Raw genomic sequence first — 19,717 nt, 5'->3', positions numbered from 1 at the left:
GGGCTTGGAGCAACCTGGACTAGCAGGTGTCCTTGCCCATGACAGCTGGAACTAGATGACCTTTCAACCCAAACCATTCTAGGATTCTATGACTCTAAAACCAGGTTGTGTTTATTATGATCTTAATTAACTTGCTAGCTAGGTAAAAAGTAGATTGTCAGAGATAGTTATGTTTTTGCACTTCTCTGTAATCTCTGGAACACCAGAGGTTTACTAAAATCACGCGCATTCTACCCACTACAAGTTTCCATTTCCCCCTGTAGAAATGGCAACTGTGATCAATAGTACAGAAGAGATTCCCAAGACAGCACACATAGTTTCCACCTGCACTCTGCTAATTTAAAATTTAATTCCCAGCTCATTTTTACATCTGACACTTTAAAAATGAAAAACAAATACTATCTATCACAGAGATAATCTGACATTACTAGACACTAACACAGTTTTCTGTAACAGATAACTAATCAGCTATAATCTATGTCTACTTTGCTGACAGGGAAGTAGAGATCTACCCCTCACAAACAATTTCTGTAAGTCTGCTTTATTAGCTGGGGCAGCAAATAAACATACACAACAGGTTTGAGGGGGGTCAGACAGTGCTGGCAACAGATCCACAGCAAAGAGGGCATGCACAGGCAAAGATACGAGGTGCCAGGAAAAGGGATTCATGGGCCCTAGACAGACAGAAGCTTGAACAAGGCAATAGACACAGATGAGATGCAAGAAACACACACATCAACCACAGTAAAGTTGCACAGTATATTGTTATGAAAATTAAAGTTGAAGAGCCAGAGAAAGTGCTATAGCCTAGTCCCAGTCCTGCAAGTTCTCAGGACCACATGGCATTAGAACACACACTCAGCTGTTGACACTGTTGTCATATATGAAAGCCCAATGAGTGCAAGGATGACAAATCGGTAAGAAAAGGCTGGAAAGAAATTTAGTTCAGTCTGCAAGGATAAATGGGATGACAACCTCGAATAAGCACATCTGAATTACAAAACCAGTCCTCTGCAAAGATAACTGAATTTGCCCAAATGGCCAAGATCATCCAGAGATAATGTACAGAACACTAGATTATCAAGCTCTCATGTTTCCAGTGTCTTCTGTAAGAGAATAATGCACCTCTGAAACAACCTTCTTTCCTGGTTTTACAAGATAGTTATAAAATCCTCCACAAAAACGCAACATAAAATTGATGACATCTAAGCTACAGAGTAAGAGCCAATAAAGGTAGAAGATGAGTAACTGAGGAAGAGCATAAGAAAACTGATGACTGCAACAGATACTCTAAGATACATTTCTAGTACTTTTGAATTTAAAATATATTAGTGAAATTTACCCCATGAAAGGCTGATGAGGTCTTGTTTCACTTGTATAGAAGTACATGCAAACTAGATTCATGCACAGCAATACCAAGAAACACGATCAGCTGAAGCTCTTATTACGTGTAGTTAGTGGAAAAAATCTTGATACTGTTAAATCCATTTCATTCAAAGGAACAATTAAAATCTGCTACATCACTACTGTAACAGATATTACTGACATGTAATCAGACTACATCTGACCCAACTTTTACAAACATACCCCCTCTTGCAACTGGAATTTTTTTTTCAAATAGAAACAATGACAATAATAAAGTTATTTGACCATAATTTTCTTAACGTAGGCCAAACGTTGAAATTCTAGATGACACTTTTTCAACACTTTTCACTATTCTTAAGGATCCAAGATAATTAATTTTTGTGACAGGAAGTTTCTCTCTTGGACCAGACAGCCCGGCTATGAAAAGCATTAAGAATAGAATAATACACAATTTCACTTGCCCTTTTTCAAAACTCTTTACCCTGAGAGAAGAATCCAATAATACAGAAGTAAGATAAGGCACTTCATATGCCATAGCAGAGCCCACCAAACTCACGAAGCCTAACTATCTGCAATTTGATTTCACTGGTTTGAGCTTACTGTTTCAGTGAGACATATTAGGACTGGTAAATTCAACCACAAATGGATAGACACGCAGGACTTGAAGCTACTTGAAGGGATACAACAATTTGACTAATTTAAGCTTTATTGAAGACCTAGGCTAGATTACTATTAACAAGACACCTACTGACTTCTAAGCAAAACTGACTATGCCCCAAAGACTAAGCAAAGCTAACCTGAGGGACACCTTGGAGATCAAGAGCTTCCATCTTCCTGCCTCCCTTTCCTAAAATTTCTGTCAAAAATAGCACATCAAAAATAAGCCAAGAGATGGAAAATTCACACCTGTATTCTCCATATCACCTCAGATGGGGACAAGGAACACCAACTTCTGATTGCCAGGAACAGACCAGCTCTTTTCTGTCTCAAATACATTACTTTATATGGAAAAGGGTACAGAACCTCCTTTGAAGTATGTGGTATTTTTCAGAGGCAGAACTCCAAAGTGCTATTTTGATCCAATCTAAAAAAATCCCTATGTCTTGGACTGTGGTTTAAGCACTACTGCTCTGCAGAAACATGGATAGTAAGGAGGAGACAGCATGGCAAAAGCAGACTAACCTCAAGTTTCAAAACAAAATATGAAAGCCCCAAACAGCAAATCTCACTAATGAAGTCGAAACTAACTAACACAGGTTCAGAACATATACGAAAACAGACCTCAAAACATCCCAAAGGAAAGTAGAACTGCACTTAGGAACGCTCTGAGCAAGTTAATTTGCCCTAAACACAGAAGACAGACTGGCTTATGCACAGAAGGCACTACATTTTAACTTACCTGTCCAAAATGTGCAGGATATCCCAGCATGTGCATATACAGAAGTTTTGCCACATTTCTGCATCGGTATGTGTTATCTTCCTCTCGGAAGGATGACCGGATAGCAGCACATTCCTTTTGGATCATCTCACGCTCTTCTGCCTGGGTTCTTGCCGTCCGGATGGTCCGGATCAACTCCCGCAGTCTGATGGGGGCTGGCATCCTCTGAGAGAAAAAAGAGGTCTGTAAACCTTTTACTGCCTCTAAAGGCTTCATAATGGTCACACACTTCCATGTATTCCTTTTTCTTTCTTACTCTACAATTATTTAAGTAAAAGAATGATGAAAATGTAGGCTAAGAGCAGTAGCTAAGAGTAAACATGAAAACTTTGACTTTACTGTACCTCACATCTGCTCTTCCAGAACATTAGAAATGGAAATTATTCCCATTTGAGCCAGCTTTCAAATGCACATAACATGACTCCCCACCTGAAACAGGCAGAAACAGCACTCTGCAAGGTACTCTCATATTCACATCACTTGCCGCTCTCCATAAAAGCCAGGCTCCAAAGAGAACTGATCCCAGAATTGTGACAACTTGGGACAGAAATACTCTACAAAACACAACTCTGTTTAACAACTTGCACAAGATTTCATCTAAGTCCTTCAGATGGTCATGCTTCAAAAATCCTGCTAACTTGTGCCATACACACTTCCTTCTTAGAAGTGTGGAAGTCAGCAGAAAAGTAAATGGAAGAGCAATCTTAAGTGAGTGGATATTTCAGAGAATCCCGCTTCAAATATAAATAAACAGGTTCACATCATCCTTTTATTACACCCCAATTAGAACAACCGTTTCTGACACAAACAAGCCTGTGACATTACTGTCTGGCAATATGGTTATGAAGGTGTATACAAGAACACTCAGAGTTGTTTCACCTCAACAGATGGAATACCAATGAAGCCATCTGACCCACAGAGCAATATAGTCTGCCAAGCTCCTGTTAAGAGGAAAGTGTCTGTCAAACAGAATCCAAACTTTAGATTTATGTTCAAGTTTGAACCTTTTAGGTCATGCTCACCAAAGCCAACTTCTGGAGAGCTCAGACTATATAAACATCTTCACAGCCTTCTTTCATCCATGCCAGCTTAGGAACAGAACTGAGCCCTTCTGATAAGGTATCAGACCAACTTGTAAGAAGTTGCCATGCCAGTCTGCTACAGATTTTGTGTGGGTCACCACTCCCTCTGAACACTGTGCCATACATTTTAAACATTGCCATATAAGAAAAAGATGTGCATTCAGGTGCTGCACTAACTGGCTTACATAATCCCACCAGAGAGGCTGGGTCACAGAGCTAACAGGGGACTTCTTTGCTTTTACAAAAGCAGAGAGATGCATGTACAAGTAAAGGTGGCCTTACAGTAAGGTAGATGAAGGCAGCTGTGTCCTGACTACAAACACATACACTAAGCCTCTTCAGTCAAACCATGTAGACTCCTCATATTTAAGTTCCCCATATTCATACTTTAAAAAGCTTGAATTTATACAGACACAAAACATTCAGTTTTGAAAGTGGAAGAGTAGAGATATTCTTCCTGCATAAGGAAACTCTGTCCCAAAATGCTGACATGTGTAGGATCAAGACTATTGGACACATTAATCCTTACTCTTGCCTTGTCTCTCCATGTGAATTCACAACACTTCCTCACATTACTTTGATATGAATAAATTAATGGTTGCTATGCACTCATGCTGCACTAACAAGCATAACAGAAATAGTCATGGAGAACTAAGAAATCCATCTCCAGAACAAGCACTTCTATGACCACTACCTTTGCTGCCATGCCTGCACATAATACAGTTCTGCATGTTTTCTCAAGGGGAAGAAAAGCAAAATGCTGCAGGGCTAGATGAAATATTGATGTATTTATATAAAATGCCTTATATTTTTTTGCCTATTATTTTCCTGAAAATTGATAACACTCTGTGGAGTTTTGATTGCAACGACATGCTCAGCTTGTGTTTTTCACAACAGTATCATAAATGCAAAAATCTCTTTCCTAGGTGGCAATTGTCCACGTTAAGTGCTGAATTTTTAAGCCTAGACTCATCTACTACCCAGACCACATAATTCTAAGCTGATCTCAATAAGCCACGCTCTTGTCGGAAAACTGGGCAGCAGTCACAAAGATAAAAGTGCTACTGCAGAAATATTCCTCTGCAGCCCATAGGCAATAATTTCATAATCACTAAGATCACTCATGTGCAGTCTCATGCTGAAAAAGGTGAGTCCAGTCCTTCCACTGTGTTCACACTGGCATTCCAGGCACAGTGCACCAATCTGCCCATGTAAAAACCAGCTTGTTCCTTCCTCCTGAAAGCAGTCCTCAGACACATCAGTCTGGCTTATGCACAGAGGCAGCAGTGAGAACATGTGGCTCTAGGAGACCTCAGATGGACTGGAAAAAAGGTGAAAGGTTCACTCCAGCAGGAATCAACACTTAGGCTATGCCTCTGCAGCCTAATTAAGCTTATCTACAACACTGCTGCTCCTGAGAAGATAAGCAGTGGCTACTACTAGTCTAGCTACTACAACCATGGCCAACTCCTTTATTTTAAAGGAAGGGTTCTTTACAAAGTTTTTGAAACACTAATACATAACCTGCAAACAAACTGAGATTTGCCAACAAATTGTTTTGATACCACAAGCTGTTTTGTTCTCACTCTATATCTGAAGGTTTATAAACTGCTGAAGGCTGATATATGCAGCCTGTGACTTGTACAAGCCCACTCCTTTCCTTGCCAGTGGATCAAAATCTTTCTGTAGGTATGCCCATGGAAGGCTTCAGCATCTTAAGCTTGACCCCAGACAAGAGAAAATAAAAGGAAAGACTGCCTAAACAGTTCTGGTCAATGGAAAAACAGAATTCAACAGTGCTACTATATATGTGAAGTACAAATTTTTATGAATACTTTTTTTTTTCATCTTTCTCCAGCGTTTAGACAGGACTTCCTGTCTCGCCAAGAAGGCAGAAGGCAGGTACAATGACAACAAACTGAAGATCTAACATCATTCAGATACTGAAAAAAGTGAATAGTCAGTATTTACAAATGCCCTTGCATAAATAAAGAATTAGCAAAGCACACTGTAAAGATTATTTTTCCTCCTCACTTCACAAACACAGGAAAGCAAGCAGAACCAGCACTTTAGAAAGGAAGGATTGATGGGCAAGACTCAAGAAACATTTTCTGAGGCTTCCTGCTGTTCTCACTTGTGTAACAAATAACACAGTTACATAGTCTAACCTGAAGGACTAAGAGCAACTGTATCTCACACGCATACTTTGTGCCTGATGAGAACAGAAAAATTCAGAACTGCTCTGATGGAGGATTACAAAAGGACAAAAGACAGAGCTGTAATTTATTTTCCAGTATTCAGAAAAGGCATTTCTAGCCTTGTGCTGAAACTACATCCTTTTTTTAGTCAATATCAAATCATTCAGCTTTTACTATACCTTTGAATCCATCCCATACAAAAGATTTTGCACCCATCTATGTTCTCTTAATATCAAAAATTCTTGTGTCAGGTACCTGTTCTTTGCCTTCAGTGACTTTAACATTCTTCTGCATGCTAATATATTGGAAATCTCATCACAGTTTTGAGTTTCAGACTTTTCAAGTGTAAGCTGTAGCTACTACAGATGAGAAGAAACTTTGGACATGAGAATGCTTAAATTCAGAAACATTACAGAAGAGATTAACGTTTACCTAGTCTCAGCAATTCCTAAGCCTATTATAATGCAACAGATCTTTACTGCAACAATGGGAGGATAACTGTATCTTCTAGCAATAGCAGACAGTGGAGCTTCAGCTGGTGCCTAAGCGCTCCTTAGAACTTCCTCCTAAGTAGCAAATCTTGTTCTTCAAGATTAGTTAACATTTTTCACCGGTACAAACACATCCTTTTATTCTTTGCACATCAACATAAATGACAAGGCAGTTTGTAGACGTTGTTACCTATTTCCTCCTTCAGTTGAAAACAGGGGTTTCCTTCAGCCATTTCTTTGCTAACTACGAGCACCAAAAATCAGGGATAATTTCTGAATACTTGAAAGAGCCTACTAGTTAATATTTACAATATCTGGTAGTGTTGCACACAGAGTTTTTCAACCTTATAAGACCTCTTTCCCTCTTCTAATTTTGAAAGCCTTGCTCCTTAGAAGAACATACTATCAAGATCAAAACTTCTGAAAGAATCGGAGACTGAATTCAGATTAGCTCAGGTTGTATAGGTGGCCGGTGTTTAAGTTCCTTAGGACACAGAATTCCAGCTTCTTTCCTAAAATCCAGAGACTAGAAAAGGTGTCACCTCAGCGATCCTCATTCCTCTGCTGTTCAGGAATCCTTCCCATGAACTAATAAAAAGGCATTCTCTTTCTTTGTGTAACTCATCGCTACTATACAAAAGTGAAAAAAAACAAAACCGCAAAAATCTTTATGTATTAAACCATTTCATTTTCATTTACATTGTACTGATAAATCACTGTTTTCTCCTCTTTTATGGTCTGTTACTAGTAAAGCTTATTATGTTTGAAAGTTAAAGATTTTATTCAACAGGCCATTGTACCAAAAATATTTCAGTATAGAACTTTACTAGAAGTCTCTCTTAGAATACAATCACATTCAAATATAATAGGCCATCTTTTATATTTACAACACACACCTAATATTACCAAAACCCACCTTAAATCATCAAGTGCTTTAGTTAAGCTTTATTCCTCTATCAGGAATTGCAGAATAAAGACAAAGGATAGTCCTTAAACACTGAGTTGAGAAGATGTCCTCTGGAAACTATTCAGGAATGTTAGCTTATGCCTAAACTATCTAATGCGTTTCTAAGACAATAAAACTTTAAAAAATAACAATTGTTTTAAAACTTCATTAGGACAAATTATCAGACATCTAACATTTTAACATTCCATTATTATTTAGCCTTAAATTCCGGAAATGTTAAGACATAAAGGCCATCAAAATTAATGAAATTATTCACAGAAGAGATCTACTGTTTGGGGAAATGGTCTGAATTTTCAGTTGTGGTGATATACGCACCAAGTTACAGCTTTTCACGTAAATTGCATTTCTGAATTTGGTTCTGTCTAGAAAACACCCCAAGCCTGAAGCACTTCAAACACATCTAAAACACACAACTCCAGTTGCTCCACCCCAACAATGCATAAGTAATCACACTCCTCAAGCAACCCCAGCTTTTGGGAAGTTACACAACTAAAGCCAAACAGCCAAACTCCCAAATGAAATCAGCAGCAGAACTCCCCTACTTGCTGAGGTGCAACTGAATCCAGCCGAGTACACACAAGAGCAGAGGATCTGTCCAGACTCCATGAAAGGAGTAATTGCAGTGTTGACACCCAACACTGATGGCTTCAACTACACACTGCCATCAGTAGACTTCCCACTTCTATCAGACACTTAAAAAGAAAAATATGTTAGCAATAAAACCAGAAACATACTCTCCAAGTAGAGATGAGGGTGTCAACAAATGCAGAGATATTAGTATATGGTCTAGTATTAGCAATATTTATACAGATAACAGTAAATATTAAATTATTATAACTATTTATACAATAAACACCAAAGGAAGAAGCACCATCATCATTAAGAAGGGCAAAGGCAACACAAAGGAGTTGAGAGAAAGAGTAATCAACAACATAACATGCTAGCTAAGTGGGACAATCTCTTGTCAGGAAAAAGCTATTGAATGCAATAGAGAACTAGAAAGCAACATCAGAAAATCACAAAGCAATTAAGTCAGCAGGGGGCTTAAAAAATGCAGTCACATAAGAAAAGGCATTAGAGTTACACTTTGCTTTATGCAGAGACAGCTGGAGAAGAGCAGGGGAGGTCAAATAAGAAAAAAAGTATCCCAAAACAAGAGCTAAAAACAGTCCTGAAGAGATGGTCCCACTTCCAGTTACATTGAAAAAAAAAAAAACAAACCACCAACAAGGAATGCAGCACAACATTATTTAAAAAGCAAGGCTCAGTGCTACTCAAGAGTTGAGAGGAAGAGGAGAGGCAGGACAGAGGCTGAGGACATTGCACAGATCCCACCCAATCCCACTGCCAAACAACTACAGACCCCTTCCCACTCCCTGCTGACTGAGGCATGGCCCCAGAGCACAAGTCAGCACTTTAGATAAGGTATCCCATTCCTGCACAACTGTGCACATACACCAAACGCAGCAACTCCTGAGCTGCCTTCACACTGAGCTCCCAGTCAGTACAAACATTAACCTCAACAACTGCCAAAAAAGAAGAGAAATATCACCCTATTTTTTTAAGAAGGTAAAAAATGTAGGAAGAAGAATTAGCACAGCTATACAGCTGATCACCATGACAGATTCAAGAAGAATTCAAGATTTTCTGGCTTCTTCAATCACCACTGACCTACATTATCTTATCAACTGCTTCTAATTTCCCCTTAATTTAATCTGTGAACTACTCTGGCTATTTTACTTCCTGTTCACTTTCCTGCAGAGTTAAACTTTAAATAATAATAATTTTAAAAAGCCACTAGTTTGTCACAAAAACCCCTACACCCTTCTAGGTCCTTGCTAATGCCAGAGGAAAGACAAGATTTTTACATTAATTAATATGAACTTTACAACAGGCCACATAACTTCAGCTGTTCTCTAAAAAGTTCTAATCTTTTATTTCACTTGTAGCATTTCTGCCAAATAGCAGATACAGGCTGCACTAATACCTGTGATATCAGCAGATTCACTTGTACTCACATTACTGTAGCTCTGTTTTTTAAGTTACAGCCTGATCATACATTTACTTATTAACTCCAAAATGCTCCTCCAGTAAACTAATGCTCTTACCATAGCAGAACAGACCCTCTCCCCAAAGAACAGCTGAGTATCATCTAGGACAAATTAGCATCACCTGCATTCAGAAGAAATTGTTCTATCATTAAAAAATGTGATGAGATCACACAACCCATGGCCTGCAGTTCTACAGGGCCAGCTCACAAATACAAATATTCACTCTGGAGAGGCACAAGCAGCTTTACTGACTGCCATCACTTTTAGCAGCAGTAAAGATTTACACGAGCCCACACACTTGGAAAGCTGATGCTCCAAACCTGAACTGCGCTAACTAGGGTGGGCTCTGTGTGCCTGAGAACAGCCAGTTTGGACTCCTGTGCACTGTCCACAACCTTCTCACACCATGGCCTGACAGACTCACTAATCTCATGCACAGCGAGGCCACTGCAAAACGCACTACACCAACAATCAGAGCATTTCTGTTATCCCCTAATCTCTCACGGGACACTTCAAAGGTACTACACGATCTTTCCATCTCTACCGTGCCACTCTCAGAAAAACACATCAGCAGTCACAGGAACAGAAAAGAAAAACAACAAAAAAGGAAGAAAATGTTTTTTTTTTAATCATAAAGGGAGAAAATATGAAAGCTATCCTACACACTGGAAACACAAAAGCTGGATCCCCTCACAAAACAATAACCCAAGACTTACTTTTCCCTTCTCAAGAAACAGGAATTTTAATACCTTTCCTCTCCTTCTCCCAGCACAGTAGAATGGAAGGGTTCACACCAACCTCCTCAGAAAAAAACCCACAAAATCTCCTGCCTTCATTCAGCTCTTGAATACCCAACAAGTACTCAAGTTTTCAAATCCTGTGCCAAACACCAGAGAGCACACAAGTAAACAGATGAAAGAATCTGGCAACAAATGACAAGAATTTGATATACAAACAAACAAAGGAAAAAAATCCCAAGTGTAGTTTAGAGGAGAGGTAGCAGGGAAATGGGTACAAAAAGCTATTGTGCTCTACTACACAAAAAAACAACAGGGAAACAAAACAGCACAAATTTCTCTGCCATTTTAAATGTAGGATGCTAGGAGCATCCCTAAAAGATTCCCCTGCATTTACAGGGGAAAACACACTATATTTTACTGTTTAAGCCACTATGGACCAAACACCTTTTGGCCACACATGTGACACTGTTAACCTTTCAAAGATCTTCCACTGGGATTCTGCACTGTCCCATTAATATTTCAAGCATCAGAAACTGAAATTTGTCGCTCAACATTTTTACACATCACTTTCAACACAATAAAACACACACCTGTTCCATCTGTTAACTTTAAAAACAGTGTCTACTATAAAATAAACTACAATTTATCTTATAGCTCGTGCGAGAGCTCAGCCAGCCTTGAAGAAGGGACTTGAAGGCGCCCTTAGAGACCGGCCATAGCAGCTCACTGCAAATACCTTGAGCCAGACCGAAAATCTCCTGCTTCCATTAAAACCCATAACCGGGAAGTAATGCAGACGCTGCAATATTCGGAGCGCTTGTGCAGCCTAGGCAATCATATAGCGAGGGGAAGGCCGAGCACAAGTCCCGACTTCTGCCAGGACGGCAGCGGGCCACAGCACGAACCGCTCTTGAGGTACGCGCTACTGCTGCCGCTGCCCGACCTCCGGGCACGGGGGCCGAGGCAGGGCTGCACCGCCGTCTCTCCGGCAAAGAATGGCTAGGGCACGCACGGACCGCTCCCACACCCGAGCAGGAGGCCCCGGGGCGCAGGGGAGAGTTGGAAGCGGGCCGGAGCGCCAGGCAGAGACAGCGGCGCCGACAGAGGCGGCGGGAGGGCAGGGGGCGGCCTCGCGGACAGAGCAGCCGAGGCCCAGCGGCGGAGCTCGGGGCGGAGAGAGGCCCCAGGACTCGCAGGCCCCAGGCGGCGAGACCCGGAGGTCAGGGGAAGCCCGGCGGGGCAGCAAAGACCCGAGCCGGTCCCACTCACCAGGCCGGTCCCTGCAGCGGTGGCGGCGGATAGAGCCGGGCATTCAAAATGGCGGCGGCGCGGCCGCAGCACCGATACCGCAGGCGGAGGGATCCAGGCCGACTCGCTCCCCGCGACTCCGCAGGCTCTGCCGACCGCGGGTGCGAGCGCGGCCGCGCCGAGTTCGGCGGGAACGGGGCGGGGATGGCGAGAGTGTGGTACAGTAGAGGCGGTGGCGGGACCGAAAATACCGCTTGCACTACTTTTCTTGGCGGAAGCACCCGTGAGGTCTTATACGAAAACTTGCGTCTGCACCGTGGCATTCCCTGATGACGTCATGCGCGGGGCGGTCCCGGCACGCGCGCTCCCCATGCCGGGGCCGGGCGGGACCCGCCGCCCGTGTCCGCGGTTCCGGGATCGAGGGGTTCCGAGGGGCCAAGCCGCTCCCAGTTCGCCGAACCTTGCACTGTTGAAACGTCCAGCGGCGGCGGGGTGAACGCAGGGCGCCGCAGGAAACGAGGCAGCTCTGGAAGGGGATACAGAGCCACCCCCGCCCCAGGCAGCTATTCTGTTCCCGCTTCCAGGACCTTATGCCACATTAACGATTATCGAATGACGAGTAGCTGCCCCCGCGGAGCCCGGTCGGCAGCACGGGGCCAGCTGGACACTGCGGGGGTGCGAGACAGGGCACGGGCACGTTCAGACCGAAGGCTCCTGCAGGGGAGCCGGGCCACGCTGCCGCTGGGCCCTCGCTGCCAGCCAACCGCGGAGCGATCCGGTCCGGGGCGCGGGGCCAACAACAGCCGCGCGGCGCTGCCGCCAGGCGCCTGCGCTGGGGCCGGGCGGGCGCGGCTCGCGGGTCGAGCTCAGCTCCGGGCGGACGCGGCTGGTTGCCACGGCAACGGCGCTGCGCGTGCCCCGGGACGCCATCCGGCGCGGCGGAGCCACGCCTACCGAGCAGTTCCGGCGTTCGGCGTGCGCGTCATTGCCATGAGACGCGTCATCGCCGTGCGCCACGGGCGGGGAGGAGCCGGTCCGGGCGCCGGGCGGGCCCGCGGGGCCGGTCCAGGCCATGGCGGGTGAGCCACGGGCACCGGGCGGGCACCGGGCGGGAACCGGGCGAGCCCGCGGGGCCGGTCCAGGCCATGGCGGGTGAGCCGCGGGTACCGGGCGGGCACCGGGCGAGCCCGCGGGGCCGGTCCGGGCCATGGCGGGTGAGCCGCGGGCACCGGGCGAGCACCAGGCGGGCCCGCAGGACGCTACGGGGCGGGGTGCGCGGTAGCGCGGCCGCGGTTTTGGGGCCGGGGTTGGGGGCGGCGACCGGGCTCGGGCGTCTTCCGTCCTCGCGTCCCGCACCGGGGCCAGCGGCCGTCGCCGTGGCCGTTCCCGGGGCCGGGGTTCGGGCCACCTCCCCTTCCCGAGGCCTGGACTCACGGCTCCCTCTGTTCCCGGCACAGGTGAGGCGGCGGCCGGCGGCGCGGATCCCGGAGCCCGCGCGTGGCAACCCCAGTGGGTGCCCCCATGAACGAGCGGCGCGGCCGGGGCTGCCGGGACACCGCAGGGCGCCATGAGAGCGGGCCAGGAGCGCAGCCAGGAGTGTCTCCCGCCCAAGAAGCGAGAACTTGCCGCCGCCAACACTGGCACCGAGGCGGGACGGGCCGGGGGAGCCCAGGGCTCGGGCTCGGGCCCCGAGTGGGCTCGCACGGCTCGCCCGGCTCCCGCCACACCGCGCTACGGTCCCGGCGAGGCCCCCGAGGCAGCAGCGGGGCTGACGGTGGACCAATACGGGATGCTCTACAAAGTGGCAGCACCGCCTGCCACCTTCTCCCCCACGGGCCTGCACCCCGTGGTGAACGTGAGCCCCCTGCCCCCAGCCTTCAGCGTGACCTCGCCCATCATCCAGCACCCGGCGGTGCCCTTCCCCTCCATCCACTATGCACAGATCCCTTCGGCTTCCCTGCAGCTCATTGGTTCCCCCTACACAGTGCCCTATGCCGTCCCTCCTGCCTTCATGCCTAGTCCTCTCCTGTCTCCTTCCACAAACCTCAGTGCCCCCCATGTCCCCCACTTTGTTCCATATGCCTCCCTGTTCACAGAAGAAGCTGCTCCTTCCTCCCAGACTACCTCTCCTACCCACAGCTTCAACAAATCCACCTCTGCAGCCTCTCCTGGGCAGATGCAGCACCACACTGCGTCCCAACCAGTGGACATGCCACCGGGGAGGATTCCTGTTTATTATCAGATGTCCCGCCTCCCACCAGGCTATTCAGCCTATGAGGCACCTGTAGCAGGTGGGAACCCAGACTCTCCTCAGCAAGACAGTCAGCTGAGCTCAGAGGTGGCTGCGGCCAATGGTGGGCAGAGGCCCCTGGAGCAAAGTGTGGCCAGGAGGCCCAACGAGGCTGTGGACTCTGCCAGCAGTGCAGCTGAGGACTGTCTGCCCCCAGGGGCTGCAGCAGGATCTATGGGTGATGGACAGTTCCTTCCAGGTCACCAGATGCTGGGAAGAGAGATCTCTGTGCCTACTCACAGGAGCACCCCAGACGCTGATCTGGAGGTTCAGAGAGTGGTGGGGGTGTTGGCATCTCAGGATTATCATGTTCTGGCAGCCCAGAGGAAAGATGACCCAAGCCCTTTAAATCTTTGCCATAATACCACTGATGGGCAGGGAGACATGCTGAGGAACACCACAGATAGGGCTGCAGCTGGGAACAGCCAGTCCCAGAGCCCATGTGGAATGTCCCCCGAAGAGACTGCTAGACAGAGACAGTTAGCCAAAGGAATGGTGATAGCCAATGGCAAGCCAGTACTTGTTCCCGTTGGATCTGAGCCCGTCAGGTCTTCCACTTCAGAAGTCCTGCTGAGGGAAAGCCCAGATGCACAGGCTCGAGGATATGTGCTTGAAAAGGAGCTGGCCCAGTTGCAGCCACCCAGTTCCTCACAACTGCCCTCTCACTTCATGAAAGGAGCCATCATCCAGCTGGCGACGGGAGAGCTGAAGCGGGTGGAGGACCTGCAGACTCAAGACTTTGTTCGCAGTGCGGAGGTGAGTGGAGGCCTGAAGATCGACTCCAGCACTGTGGTGGATATTCAGGAAAGCCAGTGGCCTGGGCTTGTCACACTGCATTTTGTGGTTGGGGAGCAACAAAGTAAAGTGAGCATTGATGTGCCCCCGGAGCATCCCTTCTTTGTGTATGGCCAGGGCTGGTCCTCCTGCAGCCCCGGGAGGACTGCTCAGCTCTTTGCTTTACCCTGTCACAGGCTGCAAGTGGGGGATGTATGCATATCAATCAGTTTACAGAGCATGAATGGCAACTCTGCTTCTCAGGCCAACTCCCCTCTCATGGATCAGCTGGTATCTGCTAGGGAGAGATTGGAACGAACAGCCCAGGGGCCCAGAGAGCCATGTGACAGAGCTGGTGAAAGGAAGAGCCACACAGATAGAACCAGCACGGCTCAGAGCTCCCATGCAGAATCTTCTCAGTCTGAGGCTGGCAATCTGTACAGTTTGGCCCCAGGCTTCCAAAGATACAGCGTGCAGGCAGAGGAGCCTCGGCCCTCTCTGCTCCGTCCCTCTTTCATTCCCCAGGAGGTCAAGCTGTCTATTGAAGGGCGTTCGAATGCAGGGAAATGATCCCTTAGAGGTGTGAGCTAGGGCAGCCACAGCAAGCGAGCCTCACCATCAGGTAGAGGAATTGCACAGACTGTCAGAGGCTCACCAACAAAGGCTGCTTTCTGCCTTGCAGGAATAGCTCCATTCCAGTTCCATGGCTGACCAGTTGCTCCTGGGGAGTCAGGAGGCCTTCAGTGCCTCAGGGAGCAGCGACAGGCTAGCTGGGGTGGGGAGCAGGGATGTGGTCATGAGTGTGTGATGAGAGCATTCCACAGGCTGCTGGAGGCTGGGGCTTTCTCCCACTTCCTGGGATAACTGACTCCCTGCGGGGCAGGGGCTGAGCATTTGGGGCAGGTAGGGAGATGAGGAGGGCAGACTTGTCTTAAGGTAGCAGATAAAATTGCTGAAGATTTTATTTCTCCTTTCTCATGATGGGGAGATATGGGTCCCCCCTGGAGTTTGGGGGCTCTACTCCCAGCATCCCCTTTCTTCACACATGCACTTTAAAAGGACCGTTCACCGATGGAGCTCTCAAGGGCAGGATGGAGGTGCTTCTCTGGTGGTTCTGATTAATGTCTCTTCCACTGAATCCAACTACTCTTTCTTCTTGCAAAGAATGTACAGATTTGAATGAATCACATAAATTCAAGAGGAAGGACCAAAAGGATGGGCTTGGGTGCAGGTGAATAGGGAACTTGAGCACTTGAGATGGGACACAAGTTGGGATGGGAGACATTGTTTCCTGCTGTAAACTCTACTTAGTTGTTTTGCCACCAAATCAAATCTTTCTTCCTATGTTAATAACTTCCAAAAAACCCTCCTGGGCTTATAGCTTTTGCAGAGGTTAACCGAGGGATGAATGGGGTTGGATTTTTTTGTTTGGTCAAATTTTGATTTTGGATATTTTATTGGTTTGGTTTGTTTTTTTTTTTTTTTTTTTTTTTAATCTGGAGCAAAATACATTCAACATTCTCTAGAGAAGGTTGAAAACATCCTTCTTCTGTGAGAAGACCAATGCTATTTTGTTATTAAGTCAGAAAAATGTTCCAGATGGCTAGTTCTTCCCTGCAGGCAGTTTCTTGAATAAGCTCTATACAAGAGACGAAGTGTTTGTGCACATGCAGACAAGGTACAAAATTTGTGCTAAGTACAATTCTATGATTAATGTACGGACTCTAGAAATATCATAGTGTCACAGGGCATTTTGGGGTCATTTTGTGTTAGTTTTTCTGATGCTTCACTTCAGAGTTCCTCTGTAGAACAATGTAATCAAATCAAGAGTAGTTTTTTTCATGGTGAAATTTAATACAGTTGTGTATGAACAGCTGATTGTGGTGGTAACACTCTATTGAGTGAAGGCTCCTGTAGTTACACTAATTTGCCCTCTCTGATGGTGTTATGACACCATTGCTCAGCTAGGATAAAGAATAGTCACTGTTCTGGTAAGAAAATGGTTTTCACTGACTTAACCTGGGTTGAGTATTCCTTGTGTTGAGGTGCCCATCTCTGTGCTAGGACCAGGCTTTGGAGGGGGCTTTCTTAGTACGCAGAGTCCTGATGTTCAGCATGCTGTTCCTATCTCCCTGCTCTCATCTGCCTGAAATTTGTCAAGTGTGCCTGACTCTTGGGGTGCCACTCCTCTCTGTCACAGAATGGTGTGTGTCAGCACCTCCCCTTGCAGTGGTGCTGTCTCAGGGCTGTTCTGCACTCCCCAGGAGTGTGTCCTGTAACTGGTTTGCTTCTGCTGACTGTGCAATGGATGCATCTGTGTATTAGGCAAGTTAGTCTTCAGAATGTCCCTTCCATCCCGGCCTCAGTCCTGTTTTCTTAGCATATTACTAGCCATTTCTGCTGCCTTTAAAATGCCTGCACCAGGACAGGCCTTAGGTGAGATATGTGCTAATTATGCCCTCAGTGTTTGTGCCTCACAGGGTTCTCTGGAATGAGGATGCTGTCCCAAATGACACACTACTTCTGGTTTCATCAGCTGCATTTGGGATGTCACAGTGATGCTGTTGTGTGAAGATTCTGCCTCCTCAGGTGCAGGACCTATAGGAAACTATGCTGTTTTCACAACCCTGTGAAAGTTTCACAACCCCAGTGAAGTCTCCACCTGGGCCCCATCATCACCTGGGGGTGTCACAGCTCCTGCTGACTGGGACTCTCCTATGTAAAACTCCATTAATGTTAGTAATTAGTACTTAATATTCAGGATATCTGAGGTGTCCATGGCCAAAGGCAGGAGGCAGAGGAGCCTGGGTTCTCATGCCTGTTCTATGGACAGTGCATGCAGAAGGATTCAGGGCTTCAACAGGCACTTGAGAAAGGGATCTCGCATACATAGGGCTTGTGAATGTAGAAGGGCTGGTTACACCATAGAGGCAGTGTCTGAGCAACTGGTAGTGCAGAGCCCCTTGACTATCTCTGAACCCCGAAGTTTGTCTTAGAGTAAGGGTTTGGAGAGCTTGCCTTAACACCATGTGTGTTACTGTAACTCCTCAATCTCAGCTGCACTGTGCAGTAGTCTGAATGGGCAGTATTGACAAATGAGGCAAGATGCTGTGTGACTTAAATAGCTTTGTGCTGTAGGCACGTGAAGAACTGTGAAGGTGCTTGCCCTGTTGTCTACCTGGCTGCTGATCTGGACTCTGGCTTGCTGCACCTCTGTTGGGTGCAGTCCTGAGCTCTGTGGAACAAGCCGTGGTGAACTAGACCTTGGTGCTTTTATCCAGACTCCTGTCAGTCCTGCTGCTGTGTTTCGGCTGCCAGCTCTTCCCTGGAAGCAGTGGTTTGAAGCACAGCTCATGACAGGGGACTGAGATTAAGAATCTGTGTGTCTGGCTGTTTGCCCCAAAGGGTGGACAGGAGGGGGCCACTGACAACTCTCCAGCCAAGCTCAGCAGTACTGGTATCACAGGAACCTGTTCTTACTGGACAGGGCTGTATGGCTGAGCACCATAGTGGTGGTTGTGCTGAGCACTGAGGCTCTCCTGGGACAGGCAATATGTGGGACAGGGAGTATGTGAGACAGGCTCTGCTGCAGTGAGAAAGGCTGTGAATGAACGATGGAGGAGGCTTTTATTTCTCGGGTTTACAGGGAGAGGAGATAAAGCCAGGAAGACACTGCAGAGTAGGATGGTTACCTGGGCTTTTCTGCTGGTAGAGATGTGACAGACTTCTCAGAGAAATATACCACGTTCCTGCTGCTATTGTCTAGGGTAGGAGAGCTGTGGTCCTGCCTGGAGGAGGCCCTAATCTTATCCAGCTCATGCTCTGTAGCAGGAATCCATGGGATGCAATAGTGGGTGTCTGTAGCCATCTGTCCCATCCCATGGAACATGCCTCAGGTTAGCTGCACAGCAGAGCAAGGCCTGTCTCTGGGCTGTGCATTCACAGCAATGAGCGCTCATCACTACCAGACTATGCAGAGGAAGCTCTGTCTGGAAGGGAAGGAAGCTGCAGAGGTCCCTCTGCCTTCTCCTTCCAGCTGCTGAGCAGCTTTTTATATTGCACTTTTCACGTTGTGTCCCTGTCCCCACCCCACACTTCAAGTCACTTTGTCCTATAGAGAACTAACAATCCTTGTTACTCAGAAAATATTGTAAAAGAAACTACAGCAGCTGGAGTAGCCCAAATGCTAGTTCCTGCCTGCAGCAGCATACGTGCCTTCCCCAGCATCACTCACAACTGCTCCCTATCTTTCAAGCTGTGCTAGAGCCTGACACTTGTCAGAAGCTGCTAAGATAGCTACAAATATACATCCTGTAGAGTTTGGCCCAGGGTGTTCCACATACAGTTTAAAACGCTGATGGTCCAGGCCGTCCCATGGCCTTCACACTGTCAAGGACAGAATTGCCCCATAGGTCCTGGGCTGCTGCCACCCACCCTGCCAACACACCCCTGGCACACTCGAGTTGTTTTTGGCTTTCATGGCACCTTAGCACCAGGGAGGGTGTGCTCAGAGAGAGAGAGAAACATGGGGGAGCTGGCTGGGCTGCCCTGAGGCAGAGAGATGTTTGTAGATAAGTGCTGACCCCTCACTATATCCCCCAGTATATGGCTGTATTAACATGTAACCGATGCAGTGTATCTAAAGCCTTAGAACTAGTCAGGTGCTCCCCTCCAACTTTGTCCCTGCCCCTTTCCTCCTACCTGATCTTTAACAAAGCATTAATAATTCTAAGGATAATCTCTATTTTGTTGTGCTTTTTTTGTAACTGTTTTAAATAAATCAATTTGTACTGTATATTTGTACTTTGGTGAGATCCTTTTTCCTGTTTTACCATTTTAAGTCTGTACTTGCCTACAAACAAATTGTATTTTTATTGTTAATGCTTTTATGAATATTGCATTTAACTTGTTGACTCTGTAAACACAGTATATATCTATATACATATATATATATCTATATATAAACCAATAGCTTTTCCTTTGGTGTTTGAGACTTTTTGCTTGTGTGCAGTATCAGTGGTCATTAGCATGTGGCTTCTCTGGATTTACACAGTGATCTGGAGACTCATGTCA

At 46.5% G+C, this 19,717-nt stretch overlaps 2 protein-coding genes across 7 annotated transcripts in view; one reads left to right on the top strand and one right to left on the bottom strand.

Annotated features, from left to right (window-relative positions):
• The window catches only part of AP1G1 (adaptor related protein complex 1 subunit gamma 1), a 37,436-nt gene extending 25,524 nt beyond the window's left edge, over nt 1-11,912 (bottom strand). For 3 of the 5 annotated variants that reach the window (XM_085589268.1, XM_085589269.1, XM_085589271.1), the window contains exons 1-2: nt 11,069-11,671; nt 2,765-2,968 (exon numbers count right to left, since the gene is read on the bottom strand). In XM_085589268.1, the coding sequence (XP_085445394.1) occupies nt 2,765-2,968; nt 11,069-11,110 (246 nt within the window). In that variant the 5' untranslated portion in view covers nt 11,111-11,671. Of the gene's footprint in view, nt 1-2,764; nt 2,969-11,068 lie in introns of all 5 variants that reach the window. The other 2 variants (XM_085589270.1, XM_077786410.2) reach the window with 2 other exon arrangements.
• A 644-nt stretch (nt 11,913-12,556) lies between these two features.
• Nucleotides 12,557-19,622, top strand: ATXN1L (ataxin 1 like). 2 transcript variants are annotated; one of them, XM_085589272.1, is made up of 2 exons: nt 12,557-12,659; nt 13,038-19,622. In XM_085589272.1, exon 2 carries the CDS (start codon nt 13,148-13,150, stop codon nt 15,212-15,214), a length of 2,067 nt encoding a protein of 688 aa, XP_085445398.1. In that variant the 5' UTR covers nt 12,557-12,659; nt 13,038-13,147; the 3' UTR covers nt 15,215-19,622. The 2 variants fall into 2 exon arrangements, with proteins under 2 accessions (XP_085445398.1, XP_077642532.1); XM_077786406.2 differs by lacking the exon at nt 12,557-12,659 and adding an exon at nt 12,764-12,794.
• Nucleotides 19,623-19,717: the final 95 nt, after the last annotated feature.

This window comes from Lonchura striata, chromosome 11, assembly GCF_050655825.1.
Source record: "Lonchura striata isolate lonStrDom1 chromosome 11, ASM5065582v1, whole genome shotgun sequence".
Taxonomy (NCBI): domain Eukaryota; kingdom Metazoa; phylum Chordata; class Aves; order Passeriformes; family Estrildidae; genus Lonchura; species Lonchura striata.
This window is presented reverse-complemented; position numbering and strand designations above follow the sequence as displayed.